The 22,891-nt window shown below is 50.4% G+C and overlaps 2 protein-coding genes across 3 annotated transcripts in view; one reads left to right on the top strand and one right to left on the bottom strand.

Moving 5' to 3' along the window:
- Window positions 1–1,007: 1,007 nt before the first annotated feature.
- Window positions 1,008–8,283, bottom strand: Rdh8 (retinol dehydrogenase 8). The gene is made up of 6 exons (NM_001168593.1): window positions 8,181–8,283; window positions 3,746–3,907; window positions 3,024–3,203; window positions 2,136–2,229; window positions 1,517–1,700; window positions 1,008–1,442 (listed from the first exon to the last, which is right to left on the bottom strand). The coding sequence occupies exons 1-6, from the start codon at window positions 8,281–8,283 to the stop codon at window positions 1,227–1,229; spliced, it is 939 nt and encodes a 312-aa protein (NP_001162065.1). The 3' UTR covers window positions 1,008–1,226.
- Window positions 8,284–11,699: 3,416 nt separating this feature from the next.
- Window positions 11,700–22,891, top strand: part of Col5a3 (collagen type V alpha 3 chain) — a 45,255-nt gene continuing 34,063 nt past the window's right edge. Inside the window, exons 1-8 of one of the 2 annotated variants that reach the window (XM_087563548.1) lie at window positions 11,700–11,858; window positions 16,683–16,841; window positions 16,926–17,115; window positions 17,186–17,342; window positions 18,449–18,553; window positions 19,552–19,695; window positions 22,080–22,193; window positions 22,285–22,425. In XM_087563548.1, coding sequence (XP_087419674.1) covers window positions 11,771–11,858; window positions 16,683–16,841; window positions 16,926–17,115; window positions 17,186–17,342; window positions 18,449–18,553; window positions 19,552–19,695; window positions 22,080–22,193; window positions 22,285–22,425 — 1,098 coding nt within the window. In that variant the 5' untranslated portion in view covers window positions 11,700–11,770. 2 annotated transcript variants of the gene reach the window in all.

The raw sequence follows: 22,891 nt of genomic DNA, 5'->3' as shown, positions 1-22,891 counted from the left end.
TGTCTTAATGCAGCTGAGTCTGACTCAGTGTGATTTCAGCTGCATAGGAATGTATGGTGAGTTCAGGGGATCATGGCCTCAGCCTCGGGAAATCCAGAGGGATGTAAAGCCATAGCCTGAACTTCCTCGACTCCCTCTGCCTCCCACTGGACCCCAAACGGCAAGGAGTTCTCTTCCTTCCTCCTCCCTTCTCTCTCTCTCTCTCTCTCTCTCTCTCTCTCTCTCGTATGTACACCACAGTGCACATGCACAGTGCATGTCAGAGAACTTCTTATAGGAGTTGGTCTCCTTCTACCACGGAGGTCCCAGGAATTGGGTGGTCAGGATTGTCACTAAGTACCCTTGCCCCCAGAGTCATCTGGATGGCTCTCTACCTGCTCCCGACTGTCATTTAGGGTCTCAGGAGGAAAGAAAGACTCCGTGCACTGGACATGGGTAATGTGTGGATGTTGAGATCAAGTGAAGGAACTCTTAAGAAGACAGTGATGGAGGTCTCACCTCCATCTTTAAGCCTAAAGACCATAGAAATGGTATTATTTCTGGTCCCCCTGCCTCTCATTCTGGAGAGCTGTGATTGTAGATGTGCACCACACCTGACCTAAGTGCTCCTGGGAGACCTGCCTCAATGTATGAGGTGGAGAGCAATCTAGGAAGATGCTTAGTGTCAGCCTCTGGCCTCCATTTACACATGCACCCAGGTGCCCATGCATGTATATTCACATATAGTCACACATGTACACTGACACACATACACACAGACAGACATGTCTAAACACACAGATAGACACACAGACAGACACAGACACAGACAGACACAGACAGACAGACACACACACTCACATACACACCACCCATGCCAAAAAAAGTATGGAGGTGTGGCTCAGTTCCTGTTACCCATGTTGGAGAGCTCACACAAACTGTAGTCCAGCCCCGGGGTAATTAATGCTTGTTTCTGGCCCCTGAGGGCACCCCGGGTACGTGTACAAACGTTAGTACATTAGTATGGGTGTGGTGGTACAGGCCTTTAATTTCAGCACTAGGAAGGCTGAGTCAGCTCGACGCCTGTGAGTTGGAGGCCAGCCTGGTCTACATAGTAAGTTCCAGGGCTACATAGTAAGACTTTGTAAAAAAAAATTTTTCCCCCACGGGCCTGAATGGGAATGTGTCTGTACGGTTTCCAAGCAGAGCCCTGCTGTTCCGGGTGGGACGGGTCAGTTCTGCCCTGTTCATGTAGGCCCCACACGTGTTGGGAGGCAGCCACAAGCCAGACATCGGAGACCAAGGCTGAGAAGGTGAGGCCAGCGAAAAAGGAGCCTGTGGGTAGTTCTCACATACAGGCTTCCAGAGGGGTCCAGGGCCTTAAGCGCCGTCAGTGGGAAGTAGCGAGCGTTGGTCTGTCTGCGGAGTGGGGGTCTGGTGGAACCGATGACCTTGGCAATGACCTGTGGAAGGGGACTTTGAGTTCTGGGACTTACAGAGCTCTCCAACATCCTGAGCCATATACTTGTCCACCTACCTGGGCCACATCCCGCGGGCTCTGTCCCACAGAGCGGAAGAGCTCCCTGGAGGCTGGGAGGTACAAGTCCCGGAAGTAGCCCAGGGTTTCCGGGTCAGTGTCTGGGAACTCCGTCTTGGAAACCTGAGCCAGGAGTTTTCCTTCAAAGTCAGTGATGACTGGGCCTGGCTCCACCATTGAGATGCTGGGAAGAGGGCCAGGGTTTGGCTGTTGGGCTTCAGCCAACTCCCTCCCTTATCCTCCCCCTACTCCAGGTGTCATTATTTTTGTTGTTACTCTTTTGAGACAGGGTCTCACTGTGTAGCCCTGGCTGTCCTAGAACTCACTGTGTAGCTCAGGCTGGCCTAGAGTTTACAGAGATCTGCCTGCCTCTGCCTCCCGAGTGCTGGGGGGGATGTTGTGTGCCACAAAGCCTGGACCTTCCTTAGTATTTATGATTATTGTTGTCGTTATTTTGCAGTGCTGAGATGGCTGGAACTCTCTGCTAAGCTGTAGCCCACTCTGCTCATTATTTTGCAGCCTCACGAGCCCCTTCTCTATTAACTTGCCTTCCATTCCCTCTCCTTCACTGTCCCCTAAATCACCATCTCCCCTCTGGCTACCCAGGTGCCCAACTCACAAGATATTGAATTGTCGCAGCTGGATCGCGAGGCTCTCGAAGAACCCTTCCAGGGCAAACTTGGAGGCTGCATAGACATCATTGAACATGACGCCTGGAAGTGGAGGAGAGAGGGCCACTCAGGTGTATGTGTCAGTGATAGACTTTGTGGGTCCCAGGGTAATAAGGTCTTTGGAACGAGGAGGATTTGGGCATTTGAATGAAGGGATGCTCAGGGCCCCAGAGTCACAGGGTGTATGGGACTGTGCTATGGGCACACATAGCATCAGGACAAGGTCATCCTACTCCTAGGAAAGTCCCCTATTTCCCTCCATCTGCATCTATGGTTCATTTACTTATGGCATCCCCAGGGTCCATGGGCACAGTGGCTTGTTAATGCTTCTCCATAGCAAATGCAATTAGAGGGTGGCTGAGGAAGGAGTCAGATCACAGAGTATGTTCAGGATGTGGATGAGCATCTAGAAGGATTTGAGAAGGAAGATCCCAGAAACACAGATGGCAAGTAGGAAGCTTTTAGAATAGGTCCATAGCAGATGTCCTGCATAGATCTCCGTTGTCTTTTCTGTTGAGTCTTGGAGTCCCAACCCTGTTTACATCCCTGGGGCTTGAGGGGGCTTTTGACAAGGAGGAGGAGCACCGAGGCAGCACTGGATTTCAGGGGTGTGAGTGAAAGGGTGTTTCTAGGATATCCAGAAGTGGGGTTGATTCTGGGCTGTAGATGGCTGTTGATGACATGCATCCCACCGCTGCCTACTCCTTCACCAGGACAGACAAGATAAATCAATCCCATTCAGAGTCCTTCTCAACACAAATTCATTTGAACTATGAGCTAAAACCTTTTTGACAGCCTTCTAATCCTGGATGCAGGGAGTGTGTCCCCAGACTTACCCTGGAGCCCCATAACACTGCTGACCACCACGATGTGACCCTGGCGCCTCCTCTTCATGCCTGGAAGCACAGCTTTGACCAGACGGACAGCCCCAAAAAAGTTGGTGTTGAACACATTCTGCATGGTGGCTAGGCTGAGGTCCTCCAGGGGCCCCACAAGGCCTACTCCTGCGTTGTTCACTAAGGGGTAGTACAGAGTGTTGCTTGAAGCCATCCCAAGGACCTGAGTCCTCAGAACCAGTCTAGGAGGAGACATGTGGAACCTAGGTTGGATTAAGCAGCTTGGGTTTTGTACAAGCCTCTGGGCCTGGGAGAGTGGATGGAAGAGCTACTGGAAAACGAATCTTGGTCATACATGTATGAGCAATTCCCATCTGCCCCCAAACTGCACCAAGATGGCCAGACCCACCCACCCTTTGCAGGCTCTGTGAGGACATTAGTGGCTGCTTCATCATCCTCCTGTCTTTGAATGACTCACTGAAGTAATTTTCCCAACCACATATGCTTTTCTCCTTATGAGTGAATGTCTTTCCCATGCAGCCCTCCCCCAAAGTCTGGCATCTCTAATTAACAGATTGGTACTCCTGACTCTTGGCCAACTGGTCTACCCCTCTATCCAGGGCCAGAAGTTGTCATCTTGCTGATGGTATATACTTAAAAGTTGTGTGTGTGTGTGTGTGCGTGTGTGTGTGTGTGTGACCCCAGGGGCTACCAAGTCTCACCCAGTATGTCCACTTGTCCTCCCTCGATGTGGCTGAGACAGTTAGTCACTGACTCATCACTGCACACGTCCAGCTGGGCCACGCTGAGGGTCTTTCCAAGAGCCTCTCCAGCAGCTGCCTCCAATGGCTCCTTCTTCCCCAAGTCCCTCATGGTGGCCACCACTGGAAGCAGAAAACAGAGCTGAACAGGGTGCTGGGCTCCTTTGCTGCGTGTGTGTGTGTGTGTGTGTGTGTGTGTGTGTGTGTGTGTGTGTGTCCCCATTCATGTATGTGTCCAGGCCTCAGGATAATCCTGAGTGTCATTCCTTAGGAGATAACTGCCTCCCACACACAAATTAAGTGTGTGTGTGTGCACATGTGTGTGCACACCATGGCACATGCATGGAAGCCAGAGGTCAAGTGAGGAGGCAGTTTTTTCTTACACTCTGGGTTTTGGGGAGTGAGCTCAGGTTGTCAGGCTTGGGAGGCAAATGCTTTTACCTAATGAGCCATCTCACTGCCAGCCCCACCTTTTTTTTGAGACAGTCTCTCCCTGAATTTGGAACTCACCAGACAGGGTAGATTAACTGTTCAGGTGAGTTCTAGGGGCTCCTCCTCCCTCTGCCTCTCAAGTGCTGAGATTACAAGGATAGGCTATCAAGCCTGGCTTTTTATTTGGGTGTGGGAATTGAGTTCTAGTCCTCATGCTCGTGTGGGAAGCACGATAATTGTTTTTTTTTTAAATTTTAAAGTTCATTTTAATTTTTTAATGTGTATTTTGTCTGTAAGTATGTGTATGCACCACGTGCCTGATTTGGGAGCCATCATGTGGAGGATGGGAACTGAACCCATGTCCTCTGCAAGAACAGCAAGTGCTCTTAACCACTGAGCCATCTTTCTAGCCCTCCTATTTCTGTTTAAAGACAGGGTCTTGTTATGTAGCCTCAGCTAGGTGTGTAGACCAAACTGGCTTTGAACTTGTGGAGATCCTCCTGTCTCAGTTTCCTGAGGGTTGGGATGACAGACGTGAGCTACTATGCCCAACTATTTCTATGATCTAACAAGAACAGTCACAGATGGAGACCCATGTGTTTGCACACTTGCATTTAGAACCAATCTAACAAATCCACACTTATACATGTATGTTCACATACTCCAGCTTTGTGTGTGTGTGTGTGCCATGGCACATGCATGGAAGCCAGAGGTCAAGTGAGGAGGCAGTCTTTTCTTTCTTTTTTTTTTTTTTCTGGGGCTGGGGATCGAACCCAGGACCTTGCGCTTCCTAGGCAAGCACTCTACCACTGAGCCAAATCCCCAACCCTGAGGCAGTCTTTTCTTACACTGTGAGTTCTGGAGAGTGAGCTCAGGTTGTCAGGCTTGAGAGGCAAGTGTGTGTGTGTGTGTGTGTGTGTGTGTGTGTGTGTGTGTGTGTGTGTGTGTATACACACAGAGGTAGACTCTTTATGTAGCCCAGGCTGGTCTCAAACTCACTGTATGACCAAGGTTGAACTTGTACTACGGTCTTCCTGCCTCCAGATCCTGAGTGCTAGAGTGGCAGATCTGTATCTCCAGGACTTCTTCTGTGCTAAGCCACTGGGCTTCAGCCTTAGATCCTCCAGTTTCCCCATTTTTAAAACGGGGAAGAAGAGAATGAGTGGGTGGGATTAAACGGCACAGGAGATTCGTTTAGAATGGTCTCGATAGAGTTAGCTGGGCACATGCCTCTCACCCCAACATTCAGGAGGTTGAGTCAGGAGGATCTTGTGTTCGAGGTTAGTATGAGCTGTACAGTGAGGTGATGTCTCAAAACATAGCAAAAGACTAGGAGTGTAGCTCAGTGGTAGAAGTGTTGCCTAGCAAGCAACTGGCTGGGAGGTCTGTCTTCGGGATACACAAACACACTCACATGCACACACACACACACACACACACACATTGCAACCAACGACAACCTCCTTTAGCAATATTATTTTTAAAAAATGTTTTACTTTTATTTTGTATATTTCTCTCTCTCTCTCTCTCTCTCTCTCTTTCCCTCCCTCCCTCCCTCCCTCCCTCCCTCTCTCTCTCTCTCTCTCTCTCTGTGTGTGTGTGTGTGTGTGTGTGTGTGTGTGTGTGTGTAGCTCAGAGGACAATTTGTAGTAATTGGTTTTCTTCCTTTACCACGTGATCCCAGGACTGCCTCAGAGCACTGACTTCCCTCTGAGCCCTGCTGCCGCAGCCCCTCAGCAGTGTGTGTGCTCTCCCACAGGGATGCTCGCAGGGGAATTTATGCTTCCACACTCACAGCTCTGCCCACCTCTAACCCAGAGGACTGGGAGAATCGGCTCTGCCAACTGGGGTGATGTTCTCACCCCGGCAGCTGGCTTCAACGTGACAGTGTCTGCCAGCTTCCTCTCTGGGTCAGAGGATTCAGGGATGGCCTGCATAGCTGTAGTGGCTAACGGTCCCTCTGAGGCTTCAAGTTCAGGTGCACCGTAATACAGTAAGAGCTTCATCTTGGAGCTGTAATCAGCTTAATGGGCATTGTCAGGAGTCCACCTCAGGGATGCTGGAGCCAGCCTTCTCTGAGACGCTTTCTGGGACACTTGCTCCCCCACACTCCACACTTCTCCCCAGGATTTATAATTTGCTTTTTGTGTGTGAGTGTTTTGTCTGTGTGCATTGCTTGTTGGATGCTCTGAACTGGGGTTCCGGAGGTTGTGTGAACTGGGATTCTGCTCTTAATCACAGAACACAGAACTGTCTCTCCAGCCCCTACTTTTTTTTTTTTTTTTTTTTTTTTTTTTTTTGAGACAGGGTCTTGCTATGTAACCCTGGCTGTCTTGGAAGTCATTATATAGACCAGGCTGGTCTTGAACTCTGCCTCCTGGGAGCTGGGACTACAAGTGTGTGCCAGCACACCTCGCTCCAAATACTTCACTTTATTACTTTAACTTTTTTTTAACCACTGGACATGCTTAGTCCCCCACCAATTCTCCCTCCCTCGATTGTTTTTCTTTTTCTTTTCTTCTTTCTTTCTTTCTTCTTTCTTTCTTTCTTTCTTTCTTTCTTTCTTTCTTTCTTTCTCTCTCTCTCTCTCTCTCTCTCTCTCTCTCTTTCTTTCTTTCTTTCTTTCTTTCTTTCTTTCTTTCTTTCTTTCTTTCTTTCTTTCTTTCTGTTTTTTTTAGACAAGATCTTTTTGTAGCCCAGGCTGGCCTTGAGTTTACCATAGTCCTCTTTCCTCAGCTCCTGAATGCTAGGATTACAGATCAGTATCAGCACCCTCCCCTCCCCTCTCCTTCTTTCTCCCTTTCTCCCTTTCTCTCTTTCTCTCTTTCTCTCTTTCTCTCTTTCTCCCTTTCTCCCTTTCTCCCTTTCTCCCTTTCTCCCTTTCTCTCTTTCTCTCTCTCTCTCTTTCTTTCTTTCTTTCTTTCTTTCTTTCTTTCTTTCTTTCTTTCTTTCTTTCTTTCTTTAACAGGGTCCCTCTGTGTAGCCCTGGTTGCCCTGGCTTGCACTGTAGACCAGGCTGGTGTCAAAATCACGGAGATTTGCCTGCCTCTGCCTCTGTGTATTACCCAGAGCTCAAATTTTTTTGTTTGCTTGCCTATTTTATTTTGAGGCAGGTATCACTATGTGGCCTAGGCAGACCTTGAATTCAGAGTCCTCCTGCCTCAACTTCTTTTTTTTTTCTTTCCTTTTTTTCGGAGCTGGGGACCGAACCCAGGGACTTGTGCTCGCTAGGCAAGTGCTCTACCGCTGAGCTAAATCCCCAACCCCTCAACTTCTTGAATAGTAGAGTTTCAGATGTGGGCCATCGTGGGCCTGTTATGTTTGTTTGTTTGTGTTTGTTTTTTCTCTCCTCAGATGGGGTCTCATGTAACTCAGGCTAGTCTTGAATTTGCTACGTAACTGATGCTGACCATAGATTTCTGATCCTCCTGGCCACCTCTTGAATGCTGGGATTATAGATATGTGCCACCACAACTGTGTTCTATTAAACCCAGGGATTTATATATGCTAGGCAAACATACTACCAGTTGGTCTAAATCTTGGCACATGTGTGTGCACACACACATTCACACCCCCCACCCTGTTTCTTGCTAATGGCTTTTTTCTGCTGGTCATTCAGTACTCAAGAATGCATGTGAGGAGTTGGATGACTGCCCGGAGGACTGAGGTTTAGTTATTAGCACTCACAACCTGGCTCACGGCTGTCTTTAACCCCAGCTCCAGGGGATCTGACGTCCTCTCTGATCTCTTTGGGCACCAGGTAGTAAATGGTATACAGATACACTTGCAGGTAAGACACCCCCGCACATAAAACAAAAATAAACAACTCTTAAAAAAAGAAATGTGTATGAGCTGAGAGTGTAGCAGGGAGCTTCCTCTGTGTATCCAGGGTCTTCCCCAGCCCCGTGTATTCAACCTACACCCAGGAGGCTGTGATAAGAGTGCCAGAGGCTGTGACCCTTACCCTGGTAACGTTGTCTGGGGTCATGAGCCAGCTGAACAGCGAGTTCAAGGCCGATCCCTGAAGAGCAGCCAGAGATGAGCACCCTCTGAGGCTGAGAGGCCATGCTGATCCTCTCAGGAACCTGTGACATCACCTGCTCAGTCCCTGCCCTACCCCCACTGGGCCTACTGCCTCAGCTCATCTCTCCTAAACCCCAGCCACCTGATCCCTCCGCTGCAGAGCAGGGACTCCCAGGGAGGACCTGGCTGAGGCTAGGCAGCCTCGGAGACTGTTCACCTGCTGGTTTCAAACTCACAGAAATCCACCTGTCTCTGCCTCCAGAGTGCTGGGTTAAAGTGGGGTGCCACCATGCTTAGTGGTTTTCTTTAAGGCTGGCAACTTAGTCTGTCTCAACTAAAACAAACAAACAAACAAACAAATAAATAAATGGAGATGCAGTTCAAGGCCCAACCCTGATAGTGAGCAAACATTCTCTCTTCAGCCGCTGTGATCAGACTCTTTCTTTTTTAAAAACTACATTTGTCTGTCTGTCTGTCTGTCTGTCTGTCTGTCTGTCTCTCTCTGTGTCCACATGTCATGCACATGAGGGTCAGAGGACATCTCGTGATGGTCAATTCTCTCCTTCCACCTTGTGGGTTCCAAGGATCCAGTTTAGGTTGGTGTCCTTGGCAGGCAGCAAGCATCTTCACCCTGTGGAGAGTGTCACCAGTTCTCCAACATTTTGTCTTTTTTTGAGACATGGCCACCCTCTGTAATCTAGGTGGGCTTGAATTTGAGGCTGTCAGCCTCTCAGGTGCTGGGCTCCGGGTCATAGCTCCATTGCTTGGCTTGTAAGTTACTCTGAATGTTTTACTCCGGTGTGTCAGCGCATTTAAAGAGGGAGTGGGCATTCTTTCCCTTCCTGACTTTGCATATAAAAGGTCTGGTTCACAGGGGAATAGACAGGAAGTGTGTTGCTGCAAGTCTTTCCTGATAAAAGCTAGTCAGAGCATAGTGGGGATATAACTGGCCGTTAGAACCCTTTCCCATCATGCACAAGGCCTGGTTTCTGTCCCAACGTCCCCTCCCCTCAAAAAGTCAGATGTCAAGAAGTTAGTCTAGGGACAGACAGATGTCTCAGTAGATAAAGGTACCTATTACTAAGCCCAGTGACCTAAGTTCAATTCCAGGGACTCCAATGGTGGTGATAGTAGTAGTAGTAATAGTAGTAGTAGTAGTAGTAGTAGTAGTAGTAGTAGTAGTAGTAGTAAAGAAGGAGGAGGAGGACATAAAAAAGAGGATAAAAAGGAAGATAAAAAAGAGGAAGAGGAAGAAGAGGAAGAAGAAAATAAGAGGAAGAAGATGATAAAGAAGAAGAAAAAGAAGATAAAGGAGAGGGAGAGGAAGAAAAAAGAAGAGGAAAAAGCAGAAGCAGAAGAAGAAAGAAGAGGAAGAAGCAGAAGCAGAAGAAGAAGGAGGAGGAGGAAGAAGAGGAGAAGGAGAAGGAGAAGGGGAAGGAGAAGGAGAAGGAGAAGGAGAAAAAGAAGTCTTCTGACTCTCCTAGAAAGCTGAGAGGTTTGTTCAGGAATGCACGCACACATACATATAATGAATAAGTAAATGTTAAAAAAAGAAGGTAGTTAGACCGCCAGAAGAACTTCCTAGTAAGGTGGCCAGGGATAAGACTTTGTGATAACCTTCTGTTTAGAGAATACTATCTCTTGGGGAGAGGAGATTCTCTGTTTTCCCTTCACCCTAGGGAACCCAATCTTTTCCAGCTACATGGGCTCCACCCCCTCTCTCCAGGGACAGAGATTCTTTGTCTGGGAACCCAGGCTGGGAGGGAGCAGTTTGGCACCACCTTTCCCTTGCCCAGGAGGGGCACTTGGGAACAGACACACCACTTTGATTTCTCCCTGGGCAAAGTCCCCTGAGTCCTATTTGTCTGCCCCAGCCAACTACAGAGCAGGGTGTCCCCTGACCTGCTGGGGTGGGCACCTTGGGAGGTCTCTCTCTCAGGGTTGGGTTGGGTGGGTGTCTCCCTTGAATGATCTGAGGATGAGGCAGAAGGAATGGAGGGATGGAGGACAATTCCTTTCTTTGGAGATGAAGAGCTTGGGGGACAGTCTGGGGTGTGGCTCAGTGGCAGTGCTCACATAATAGGAGGCACTGGGTTCCATCCCTACTCCATAAAATTGAAGGAAAAAAAAACTTTGAGGGCTGCAGATGGCTCAGTCACTCGAGTGCTTGTTGTACAAGAATGAGGATATGAATCCAAGGACCTGAATTCAAATCCCCAGCACCCATATAAACAGCACAGTGCCTCAGCCCACACCTAGAATCTAGTCACTCTTGAGGGAGAGACAGGAGGCTCCCTGGGGCTCAGTGTCCAGCCAGACTAGCCAAACTGGAGAGCTCCAGGTTCTACGAGAGACATTACCACCATAGATAAGGGGGAGGAGTGATAGAGAAAGCCGGCCAAGGTCTGTCTCATCTTCAGACATGGATCCGTCATGCATGTACGCACCCCTGTTCCATGCACACACACAAACAGGCGTTTACACAGAAGTTGGACAGAGGGTTAGAAGTGCATTTTTGGAGTCAATGGTCAGAGTTTAAAGATGGTACCAAACATCAAATTCCAAATTTCAAGGCTTATGTAGATTAATGGAGGGTTAGAGAATGGTGGAGAGTTTGGGGATCTAGGGTGAGGATTGTGGGAAAGTGGGTTCTCAAAGGGCCGGCTTTGGGATGATGCTGGAACCCTTCCTTTGCAGGGCTCCAGACAGACATTGTCAGGAGGTTAATTAGACATTGTCAGGTTAGGTTAATTAAACCTAACCCTAATCCCTTTAGTCCCATGTCTGAGGGGGAGGGTGAAGATGCGTCTGTCTGTCTGTCTGTCTATCAATCATCTATCTATCTATCTATCTATCTATCTATCTATCTATCTATCTATCTATCCATCTATCCATCTATGAGATGGGTCTCACTATGTAGCTCTGACTATCCTGGAACTCACTATGTAGACAAGATTGGTCTCAAACTCAGGGATCTGTCTGCCTATGCTTTCTGAATGCTGGGATTAAAAGCATGGACCACTATGCCTTTAATTTAGATGCTTTTATATGTGGACTTTTGGGTGTTGGTTCTCTCCTTGCATCCTCTGGGGTCCGGGACAGAACCCAGGTCATCAGTCTTGGTGGTTAAGTGCCTCTTCTTGCTGAGCTATCTCTCTACTCTGAAGTTGAAGGTTTGATCAGGCGAAGACAGCCTTTGAGAAAGCCAGTCTGAGAGAGACATTCTAGGGCTGGTGGGCGTGGCCCAACATCCCCGTGGTGATGTCCGGCAAGAATGGTCCCGACCTTAGCCAGCCAATCAGCGCGTGGTGCACACTTCGCAAACTTTCCGTGCAGCTGTGGGTCCCCCCTCCCGCCCCCGCCTCCTTCCCGGGCCCCGCCCGGCCAGAGCTCTAGAGCGCAGGGCGCGGCCAGGGCGGGGTCTCGGGCAGTCTCCGGCAGATCCTCACAGCCTCCAGCTGTCCAGAGTGACTGCTCCCGGGAAGACCAGTCCACATCCCCCTTGGCCTTGGTGCACCAGGCCCCGCTGGGATGAGAAGCTGCCGGAGACTGGACCAGCTTCAGGCCGGCCTCTGCCTGCTCCTGGCCTCCCTACAACTCGTGTCCTGGACGCTGGCTGGTGAGCAAGGACTAAGGGCTGGAACAGCACTTGAGGGTGCGAGGGAGACCCCAAAACGCATATGCAAGGGACAGGTCGTTCATATTGGGTGCCATGGTGATGTGGAGACCCTAGGGTCTAGCTGTAGCTGATGCATGCATGTGAGGAGGGGGGTGTTGCCAGGAAAAGTGTGGGCTGTGTTTACAAGCTGGCGTGTGAAGATGAATACTTCCGTGCATAGTGCAATCCCAACACTCAAGAGGCAGCGTTTGCATGTTCGAGATTAGTCTGGGCTACTTACTGAATTCAAGGGCATCTTGGGATGCATAAGCAGACCCTGTCTCTAAAAAGTGTGGTGTGCGAGACATAGGGCTGTAGCTCAGTTGGTAAATGGCTTTTCTAACACATCTCAAGCTCTGGATTTCATCCTCACGACTACAGAAAACCACAATGGTACATACCCACAACCCCAGGACTGGGACTGTGGGAGCAGGAGTGTGAAGTGTTCAGAGCCGATCTGAAGTACACAGTGAATTTGAGGCCAGCATGGGCTATATGAGAGCTTGTCTTTGGAAAAAAAAAAACAAACTTATTTTAAGCCGGGTGTTGTGGCACACGCCTTTAATCTCAGCACTGGGGAGGTAGAGGCAGGTGAGTGAGTGTGAGGATAGCTTGGTCTACAAAGTGAGTCCAGGACAGCCAGGGCTGGTTACACTGTCTCAAAGAGACACAAACAAAACAACCCCGCCGCCACCAAAACCAACTATATTTTAGAGAAGTGTGTGCATATGTGTGCCCTTGGGTATGATGGTTGATTGGGACAGTGAAGTGTGGGTGACAGGGCAGTTCTTGGGAGGGTGTGTGTGGTCAGATGCGAGAGTTCAATGTGTCTGAGGAGCTGTAATTCTTTCCCTCCTCTTTCTTCTCTGTTGTATGAAATAGGGTCTCATGTGGCTCAGGCTGGCCTCAAACTTACTATGTAATGTAGGCTGTAGCTTTGAACTTTCTCCTCTATCCTCCAAGTGCTTGGATGACAGGTCATGTGGTACTGGGGGTGGAACCTAGGGCTTCCAGCACACTAGGCAAGCACCCTCTCTACCGAGTTTCAGCCCTAAGCCCATCAGGATGATTTTGAGAGTAATCATGTGTTACAGATGTGTTTATTTGTCTTTGGTTGTCTGTACTTGGGATTTAGGGGTTTATATTATTGCCCATGGGAACATGAGTGTTTGATTCTGAGGTTGGTGGTGAGTGGGATGGACAAATCAGGAACTCAGTTTTCTTTTAAAAATTACATCTCTCTCTCTCTCTCTCTCTCTCTCTCTCTGTGTGTGTGTGTGTGTGTGTGTGTGTGTTATACACTTGTGCCACTGAGTGAGTGTGGAGGTCAGATGAACAACTAACTTTTTGAGGGCCAGTCTCTCCTTCCACCATGTAGGTCCCGGGAATTGAACTCAGGTCATTAGACTTTGCAGCAAGCACCCCGCTCCAGTCATTTCACTGACCTGCACAGTTCCCTCCTGCACTTCTCTTGAGGGCTTTACATTATTATCTTCTCCTTTTTTGCCTGAAACTGGCTCCCACCCCTCCTTCCCCCTCCCCAACCCCACCCCCATTCTCCCTAGAGCCACAGCATCAGCACCATGGACAGGGCCCACGGGAGGGCTGCATTGAGGGGCGAGGCGGGGTGCGGCACGAGGCGGGGTGGGGCTGAGCGCCCGCGGGGGCGGCCAAGTTGAAGTTATATCGCACCCCAGCTGCATAATCCTGGGGTGATTTTTCCTGAAGAATTTCTCAGGGCCCCCAAGGGGGTCCCCAGGGCTAAGGGACTGGTGAGTCACCGCTGACGCATGCCCAGCTGTGAGCATGTGGCCTGGTGCCCCAGCCACGCCCCTCGGGGGTTCTGCGGATGGCAATGGTGAGAGGACACAATGACTCTCCAAGTGATGGATGACCAGGGCTTCTATGACCTAGATCACCTCCCAGAAGGAAAGGAAGATGCGTTCTGTCCCCAGAGGCTACACGCACACACTGCCTCTACTTTCCCAATTTCTGCTGAGTCTGGGGAAGTTGCAGACCACGTGCAGAACTCCGCGTTGGCCTATGCCCCATTCCCACGCTCACACAACCTCAGGGTCATGCAACCTCAGGCATTCATTCAGAATACAAGACTCCTGGGACTCCAGGAATGTGCAACTCATGGCCACACCCAGGCAACCCCATCTGCCACCCAGACAGGACCCTTCGGTGTTTTCAGATTCTCACACATGTTTCTCTATGGTCCACAGACAAATGCTGTCATCTTCCACAAGCAGTCGCCCACTCAGTGACTGTCATAGTTTCCCTTGCATTGCGTGGGAGAAATCTGGGGGTTAAAGCCTCCATCTCCAGTTACAAGTCTGGCCTGTGGGTTATACGGTGTGGAGATCTTGCTGCCAGGACCCCTACTCATGCTGAACCATGGCATCAGATTTACATTTTTTTCTTTTTTTACATTTCTTCATTTTGTGTGTGTGCGAGCACGGGAGCTCACGTGTGGAAGTCAGACAACCTGAAGGAACCAGTTCTCTCCTTTCAGCATGTGGGTTACTGGGCTCAAGCTTATATTCTCTGCTTTTACCCGCTGAGCCATCTTGGCAAAACTTTTCATCTAATTAACTGCCTATACTTCAACCAGTGGCAAGTCCCATGCTTGCAAATTTTCCTGTACGCATTTTTGGGGAATTCCATCCCTGATCCAGCTGAATCCTACCTGCTTAGAATCCCCACATCTCAGACCCTACCAGGCATCTCCCTAGAGGCCCTGACCAAGGCAGGGAGAGGCGGGGTTGGGGGGAGTTTGGGCGGCTCCTGACCCCTCCCGCACGGGCTCAATGGTCTCTGTGTGTTTCCTTGTCTTGGAGCCATGGGGGGAAAGGTCAGTCAGCTATTGAAAGGTCATTGCCAAGAGGACCCAAGCATCATTTGGGTTAGATGGCAGGGAGGACTTTTGAAATGGGAGTGAGCAGTGACCAAAGGGAGACCCCTTCTCCTCCTGCACAGAAGCTGGGATCTGTGTTAGGATGCAGCTCAGTTGGTAAAGTGTTCACAAGTATCGTAGCATGCACAAATCCTGTGTTCCACCCCAGTGCTGCATAAATGGGGCATGGTGGTGCATGTCTGTAATCTTAGCAATCTGGAGGTGAACAACGGAGGGTCAGGAGTTCAAGACCAGCCTGGCCGACTGTAGACCTTATCTTGGAAACAAAAACAATAAACTGAGCGGGGAAAAGTCCTTCTACCGGATGATGTGGTGGATCTAACTCTTCCCCAACTCCCAGTCCAGAGGGATAACTGGGATGGTCCGAGGGGGAATGACTTTGTGGTTACAGAGCCTGGGAGCTCAAATTCAGCCCCAGGGCGGGTGGGGAATTGTAATCCAAATACTTCTTAATGACAGCCTGGCCACTGAAGAGACAATTACAGATTGGGGGGTGGGGTGGGGGAACAGATGGAGAGAGAGAACACCAAGAAAGCAAGATTGATTGTTGACTGATTTCAGACCTGAGCCATGGAGTGGGCCAGATAGAAGGTAGAATGGACAGAGGTGAGGATGCAGGGACCTGAACAAACCGGTCTCTACAAAGTTCGGAGGGTAAAAGGGGTAGCTGGGGCGGGGGTCTTCATCCAAGTCTCTTCCTCCCAAAGTCTAGTCCCCCAACCCAGTTTTCAGTGGTGAGGTCACTCTGAATGAGGTCTTGGCAGATTTAGCAGGACCTGGCTCTTCCAAGAGTCTGGGTCAGGGGGTTAGTGGGACAGTTTGCTAGGGGAAAGGACAGGCCAGGGGTTTTGGGCCCAGGGGAAGCCCTCACCCGCCCTGCACAAACCATGTGGATTCAGTTAACACTGGCCAAGCTGCCTGGGTGGGGCTGCAAAGATGGCTTGGATTAGGGGCCTGTGGGGCCAGACTTATTCTTTCTTTTCTGGGATGAGAGAGGGAGAAGATCAGGGGGTTATCAGGAATAGATGGTTAGAAGGTGATAAAACCAGTCCAGGTCAGAGGGAGGAGGTCAGTGAGAGTTAGATGGGGAGTCAGAGGAAGTCAAGGAGAGTAAGATGGGGAAGTCAGGGTGAGTTAGGTGGGGGCATCAGAGGGAGGAGGTCAGGGGGAGTTAGATGGGGAGTCAGAGGGAAGAGGTGAGAAGAGTTAGATGGAGAGTCAGAGGGAGGAGGTCAGAAGGAGTTAGATGAAGGAATAAGAGGGAGAAGGCTGTGGGTCCTGGGAGTCACAGGGAGGAGGCTATGCGGTCTAAGAAGAGTGCACCCCCACACACCCCTTTTTCCCTTGTGAGTTTTCCCTTGCAAGGGGGTTCCATGCCGGGAAGCTGCCCAGGGAACCAGTGTGGGGGTGTAGGGAGAGGGGGAAGGCTTGGCTCTGGGGCTCCAGCCAGGAAGATTTGATTCATCCTAGAACTAGGTCAGCTTTTTTTTTTCTCTCACCGAAAACTTAGGGGGAAAGAAACAATCAGAAAACAGACTGATGTACCAGGAACATGTGTGGGGCAGTGGGGGAGGTGCTGCTGGTCTCAGGCCACTGGCCTCTTCCTGGACTGTGAGGAGAGGAGCCCCCAAAGCCTGAGCAAGCATTGTGGAGTTTAGGGCCTTTTTTTTTTTTAAAGTCTCTATTTTTCAGACAGAATCTCATTAAGTTTCTCAGGCTGGCCTTGAACTCACTGTAGAGCAGGTGGAAGAGCCTTCTGCCTCAGCCTTCTGAGTAGCTACCAGGACTGGGGACTGTACAGTCAGGCCCAATTCCCCGCGCTGGTTCTGCTCACACCCCCTCACCCCGGTGTCTCTCTGCAGCAGAACCTGTGGATGTATTGGAAACCTTGGGTGTGCATAGGGACAAGGCTGGGGTGACCGAAGGGCCTGGCTTCTGCCCCCAGAGGATTCCACAGGGTGACCGAGCATTCAGGGTGGGCAAGTCCAGCCTTCTCAGCGTCCCCACATGGCAGCTCTTTCCAGGTGAGTCAGAACTGGAAGGCTGGGGTGGGAAGGGTAAAGTCACCCTGGTTGTCTAACCCGCTACCTTTACCTCTGCCCACACAGATGGACATTTCCCTGAGAACTTTTCTGTGCTGCTCACTCTGCGGGCCCAGCCAGCCAATCAATCTGTCCTTCTGTCTATATATGACGAGAATGGTGTCCGGCAGATGGGGCTGGCACTGGGGCCAGCTCTGGGTCTCCTTGGTGACTCTTTCAGGTCTCTTCCCAAGCAGATCAACCTTATGGATGGCAGGTGAGTATGGGGGAAGGGAAGGGGGTGCCCTGTGGAAATCCCTTCACTGAGACTTGCTCCTTTCTTGCAGGTGGCACCGGGTGGCGGTCAGCATCAGCGGTGACAAGGTGACCCTGGTGGTTGACTGTGAACCTCAGCCCCCCATGTTTGGTCAGGGGCCTCGGGTTATAAGTACAGCTGGACTCACGGTGATGGGAACCCAGGAGCTCGGGGAGGAGTCTTTTGAGGTATGCAGTTCAGTGGCAGGGGAAGCTGAGGCAGAGGGTGGGGAGCTTTGACCCCAACCTAAACTATAAGAGAACAGAGAAGGGAAGTGCCCAGTTCCCACCCAGCCCACAGAACTGAAGGAAGGGAGCATCACACAAGAGAGTGTCAGTAAATCAACAAGATGTCAGGTCCCTGCTGGAGTAAATGCTTGTGACAGATGGCTGAGAGCACCACAGGATGCAGTGCTGGTGGTCAGGTTAATGTGTGACCGTGTGGGGTCCTCCTCTCTCTAGTGAGCCACCTGGTATCTAGTACCTGGCGTAGGAGGTGGCCTGAGAGGAAAGGGACTGAGCTCCAGGGGGCAGATCCTGAGTGTAGTACTCACAGATTTTCATTGCTGTGACAAAATGCAAGGCAGAAGCGTGAAGGTTGACTTGGGCTTGCAGATTGAGGGCATGGCCCATCATGGCAAAGAGTGGGAGGTGTCAAGTCAGTGTGCATCTGAAGTCAGGAAACAGAGACAGATGCTGGCACTCAGCTATCTCACTTTCTCGTTTTAACTAGTCCAGGACGCCAGCCTGTGGAATAGTGCCATCCCCATTTAAGATGGGTCTTTGCACCTCAATTAACTTAATGTAGATAATCCCTCCTGGGCATGCTCAGAGGTAACTCTAGATGACTTGACTACCTAGGGGCCCACAGGATGGCTCAGTCAGCAAAGGTGCTTGCTGCTAAGTCTGTTGCCCTGAGTTTGAACCTGAAATGTACGTGGTGGAAGGAGGGAGTTAAAGACTGTAGGTTGTCCTCTCGGCTCCACACAGGAGTGACCCAGCATACCTGTGCATGTGCATACATACACTTTAAGGAAATAAGTGTGTTTGTTAAAAGTTGACAATCTTAACCATCACACTGGGTGTGTTTTGTCTTGTGGCGTCACCAGTCTGGTGAGATCTTCGCTTCTCTGTATCTTTGCTTCTTTGCTGCTACCTGCAGATGCTGCAGGCCCTCCTTCCGGGCCCTAGGGTGGTCTGGGTGGGAGGTACCGATGCTTCATGACTGGAGATGGGCAGAGACATGTTGGGAAACTAGGCCAGAATCATCCTGTGGCTCCTTTTCCTTCGTCTAGGGAGACATCCAGGAGCTGCTGTTAATTCCAGACCCTCAGGCTGCTCTCCAGGCCTGTGAGCTCTACCTGCCTGACTGTGAGACCCCCGATTCCACAACCACAGGGGTGAGTAGGGGGTTCCAGGTGGCAGGTGAGGCTTCCCTGGCTGTAGGTGTCAAGAGTGGATGATGACTCAGAAACGAGGAGCTGGACAACTTTAGACTGTAAACACAGGGCAGATCACAGAAGACGTGACACAACAAGCCAGATGTGGTGAGGCATCTCAGTCTTCTCTGTGCTCAGGACGCTGATGCCGAGCACTATGACTCTGAGGCCAGCCTAGGCTACATAGGTCTCCAAAACAACAACAATTCTCCTCCTCCCCTCCCCTTCCCCCCTCCGCCTCCCCGGGCATGGAGAGATGGCTCATTCAGTCAAGAGCATTTCCTCTGTGTGGAAAAACACTGAGCATGGTGGGACATTTGTAATCCTAGTGCTGAGAAGGTAGAGGCAGGAGGATCCTGGGGTTCACTGGCCAGCCAACATGTTGAGATAGACGGTGTCTGAGGAATGACATCCCAGGTTGACCTCTTGCTTCCACATTTATGTGCACACACTTATGTAAACACATACTCACACACACATTCACACACACATTCACATACATATCACATTTACACTCACACACACTCACATACACTCACACTCATACACACACTCACACACTCACACACACTACACTCACACACACTTACACGCACCACATTCACACTCACACAAACCACACTCACACACACTCACACACACTCATACACACACACTCATACTCACACATACTACACTCACACACTCACTCACACACATTCCACACTCACACTCTCACACACTCATACACACACCACACTCACACTCACACTCTGACACACACTCACACTCATACCACACTCACACTCTCTCTCTCTCTCTCACACACACACACACACACACACACACTCACACTCACACACAGCCAAGTGAACCACAGGCTGAGTGATAACAATAACCAGGTCCTCACCCTCAGTGACTCAAGTGATGGCATTTCCAATGGGGAGAGATCGTGGCCCTCACTAGAACCCTTTCCTCAGGTCACTAAAGAAGAACCAGAAACACCTGCCCCTCGTCGACGAAAGGGCAAAGGAAAGAAAAAAGATCGGGGTCGCAAGGGCAAGGGAAGAAAGAAAAACAAGACCTCAAGACTGAGTCCAACCCCAGGTGCCCCTGAGAACCAGGTAAGAACCTGGAACCTCCTGCTTCGCTCTTGGCTGCCTGGTGCCCATTCACCTCTAGCCCCCATCTTTGTGTTGGTCCTCAGGGCCTGACTCCTGAGGTCTGATTCTCTCAGCCAAAGGGGATGTCAGGTCCTGTGTAAGAGGCTCTTTCATGTCCGTTCCACACTCTGTACTCACGGGGAGCTGGAGGAGCCACCTCTGAACACAAGAGGACGCCATGATTAGAAGGGTCATAGTGGAGTTTTAATGAGGGGACTGTCAGCCAGGGTAACTGGTTACGGGTGCACTGGTTATTGTGTCTGTATGTGGGGTTCACTGTGGGGGCCACTGGTGGGACATTTTCCTTTGACTGTGGCGCTGTTTGGAAATTCATCTGGAGGTTCTAGCAGGGAAGCACGGATAATCCCGACCCCTGCCAGGGAAGGTAATCCTCTTAGAGCTTGCACCTCTGGGAGTGATGCATGAAGGGAGGAAGGGGACAGCTGCCTAGCAAGCTAGACCAGCCAAGTCAGTCCTGGAGACCAGTGGGATGACAGATGTCACATCCTGATCACTCTCATCACTTCTTTTTTAAAATTTTATTTATGTACGTTTGAGTATTCTTTGTGTATATATGGTGCATGCCAGAAGAGGACATCAGATCTTGTTGTAGATGGTGGTGAGCCACCGTGTGGTTGCTGGGAATTGAACTCAGGACTTCTGAAAGAGCATCCAGTGCTCTTAACCACTGAGCCATCTCTCCAGCCCCACCCTCACTTCTTGAGGGAACTAATTAGGGTTGCTGGTTGAGGAGGTTGTTCATTAAGGTGAATGAACAAGGAGTTCCTAGTTGGAGGTCTCTAGGGCATGGATGACCCCTAACGGTGGACACAAATGGAGGGCCCACAGTTAGCCTTCACATTCACTATTCTTGCCTTCCCGGAGATCAGGAAACCACGTGCGTACAGGTAGTTGGGAGAGTGGCTGGAATCTCAGATGAGGAACCAGTGCCCGCCCCGACCTCCTTCTACAAGGGAATGGCACAGGCTGGGCCTTGAGGGTCTTTCATAGTTACAGTTGCCTTTGATGAAGTTGACAACACTGTCCCCTTATGTGGTCACAACAGCCTGTGATTCCAGTTCAAAGGAATCTGACACTTTCCCCCTTCAGGGGACCTGCGTTCACGTGACACGTGTGTGAGTGTGCACGCATGCACACATACATACGGATTAAAAAAAGAACAAAACCAAAAATCAAAATCAAATCAGCAAAAACCCCTATCCTTAAAGCATTTCGTCCAGAATTAAAAGCAGAGGAAGCCCAGGATTCCTGCTTGCTTGCTCTCAGCTAGCATGTGCCTTTCTTATACTGCTCAGAACCTCCCGCCTAGGGAGGGCCAACTGCAGTGGGCCGGATCTTTCCATCTGACAACCTCCCAGAGACATCCCACTAGTCCACCTGATCCAAACACTCAAAGACGCCCTTCCCGGGTGACCGTAAGCTGTGTTGGGTTGACGTTAAAATAAGCCAGTGCACTATTTGAAGGTTAGAGGTCAAGGGTTACTTATTAGGGAGATTGTTAGAAGACACAATGGGATCACTGTTAGTGGAATAATTGGCTGAGGATCCTGGAGAGGGTTCAGTATTTGGGGGAATCACTAAATAGTGATTTTTGTTGGATGATTCCACTACTTGGGGGCATATGTGGGGTCCTTGGATAGAGGCTTTCTGTTTGGAGCCATTGTGGGAATCATAAAGGCAGGGCTCACCTAGTAGTCATTGGTGCTTGGAATAATTTGGGTTAATTTTGTAGGTTATTGGCTGGTAAATTACTAGGAAAGGGTCCCACTCAATAGTTGGGTCATTGCTTAAAGTCCTTGGTTGGAGGAGTCATTGGTTCTGATTAGATATCAGTTCTAGATCTTTCTGTCCCAGAGTATGACTACCAAGGTTCTGACCTACACCCCTGTGGCTTTCTTCCTCTGCCTGACCCAGTTCTTTTGCAGCTGTCTAGGCTGGAGGAACTGCAGCCCGGCTGGCTGACCGCTGAGCTATCAGGGGAGAAGACATGTGGGGCTGGGCTTCCGGGAGTCTGGCCCCGAGTGCTGGATTTGACTTTAACCACTGGGCCCTGGAGCCAATCCAGTTTTGCTCCCAGGCCTGGGAGGCTTGGCCCTGCTGTGTTCCTCCTGTATCTGAGGAGGTTTCCCCTCTGGCCACCTTGGACCAGTTGTACGGGTCACTTGCCTTTCCCCCACCAGCCTCTGAACTTGGTGGGAAGCTACCTCTGTCTACCCACCCCTGAGCTGGGGATTCCCCTAAGGGAGAGCCCTGGCTCCTCCTTTGTTTCCTCTGTCTTGATTGGCCTCATCCCAGATCTGACACTCCTTCCATTTCTGCTGCAGACCTCCCTCCACACCCCTGAGACAGAGAAGCCATCGCCTTATCTGCCTCCAACTCCCACACCTTTGGCCATCACCACCACTGTCACGATGGGAGGAAATGCCACAGTTTTGCAGGTTGGCAGGAAGTGGATGGTGCTGGGCCAGGGGCGGGGCGGTGAAGGTGATGGCCAAGAGCAAACCTTGACATTACCACTGTCCTCTGCAGGGGTTGGACTCCAGTACTGAAACTGAGCAGATGACTCCAGAGATGGACGCTACTGAAGAGAGTGAAGGAGGTGGCCCGACCATGGGCCCCGAGTTCCGGGCAGCAGAACAGTCTTTACAGACTGAGTTCCAGATCTTTCCTGTGAGTCTGGAGGGGCTGGATCAGTAGATGGGCTGTAGATATGCGTACATTCTCTTTCTTGACTGTATTTGTTTTGTGCCAACTTCCGTTGTGTGACCCTGGCACAGTTGCAGCTGCAAAATGTTTACCAAGCACTTACAGTGTGACAGGGACTGGTGATGCAAGGGGCCTTTAGTCTAAGCAGGGGAGAAGTCACTTGACTTCCAGTGGAACCCTACTTCTGGCTCTCTGTGTGCCCTGCCTGCTGAATGGGCAGTAGGGGGAGCCAGAGAGTCAGTGGGGAAGCTTGGAGAGTTAGCAAGCAACAGGAGGGAGAATACTCCAGTTGGGGGACCTGGTTCCTTTTGTTCTTGTTGCTGGAGATGGATCTGATGGTTGTCTCCTCCTGGCGGTGTCTTGAATTTATGACATCTGTTTGACCTTCAAGTGAGATTTCAAACTAGGGACAGCTAGAAGATTCTAGAAT

This window comes from Rattus norvegicus, chromosome 8 (genome assembly GCF_021556685.1).
Source record: "Rattus norvegicus strain SHRSP/BbbUtx chromosome 8, alternate assembly SHRSP_T2T, whole genome shotgun sequence".
NCBI classification, from domain to species: domain Eukaryota; kingdom Metazoa; phylum Chordata; class Mammalia; order Rodentia; family Muridae; genus Rattus; species Rattus norvegicus.
This window is presented reverse-complemented; position numbering and strand designations above follow the sequence as displayed.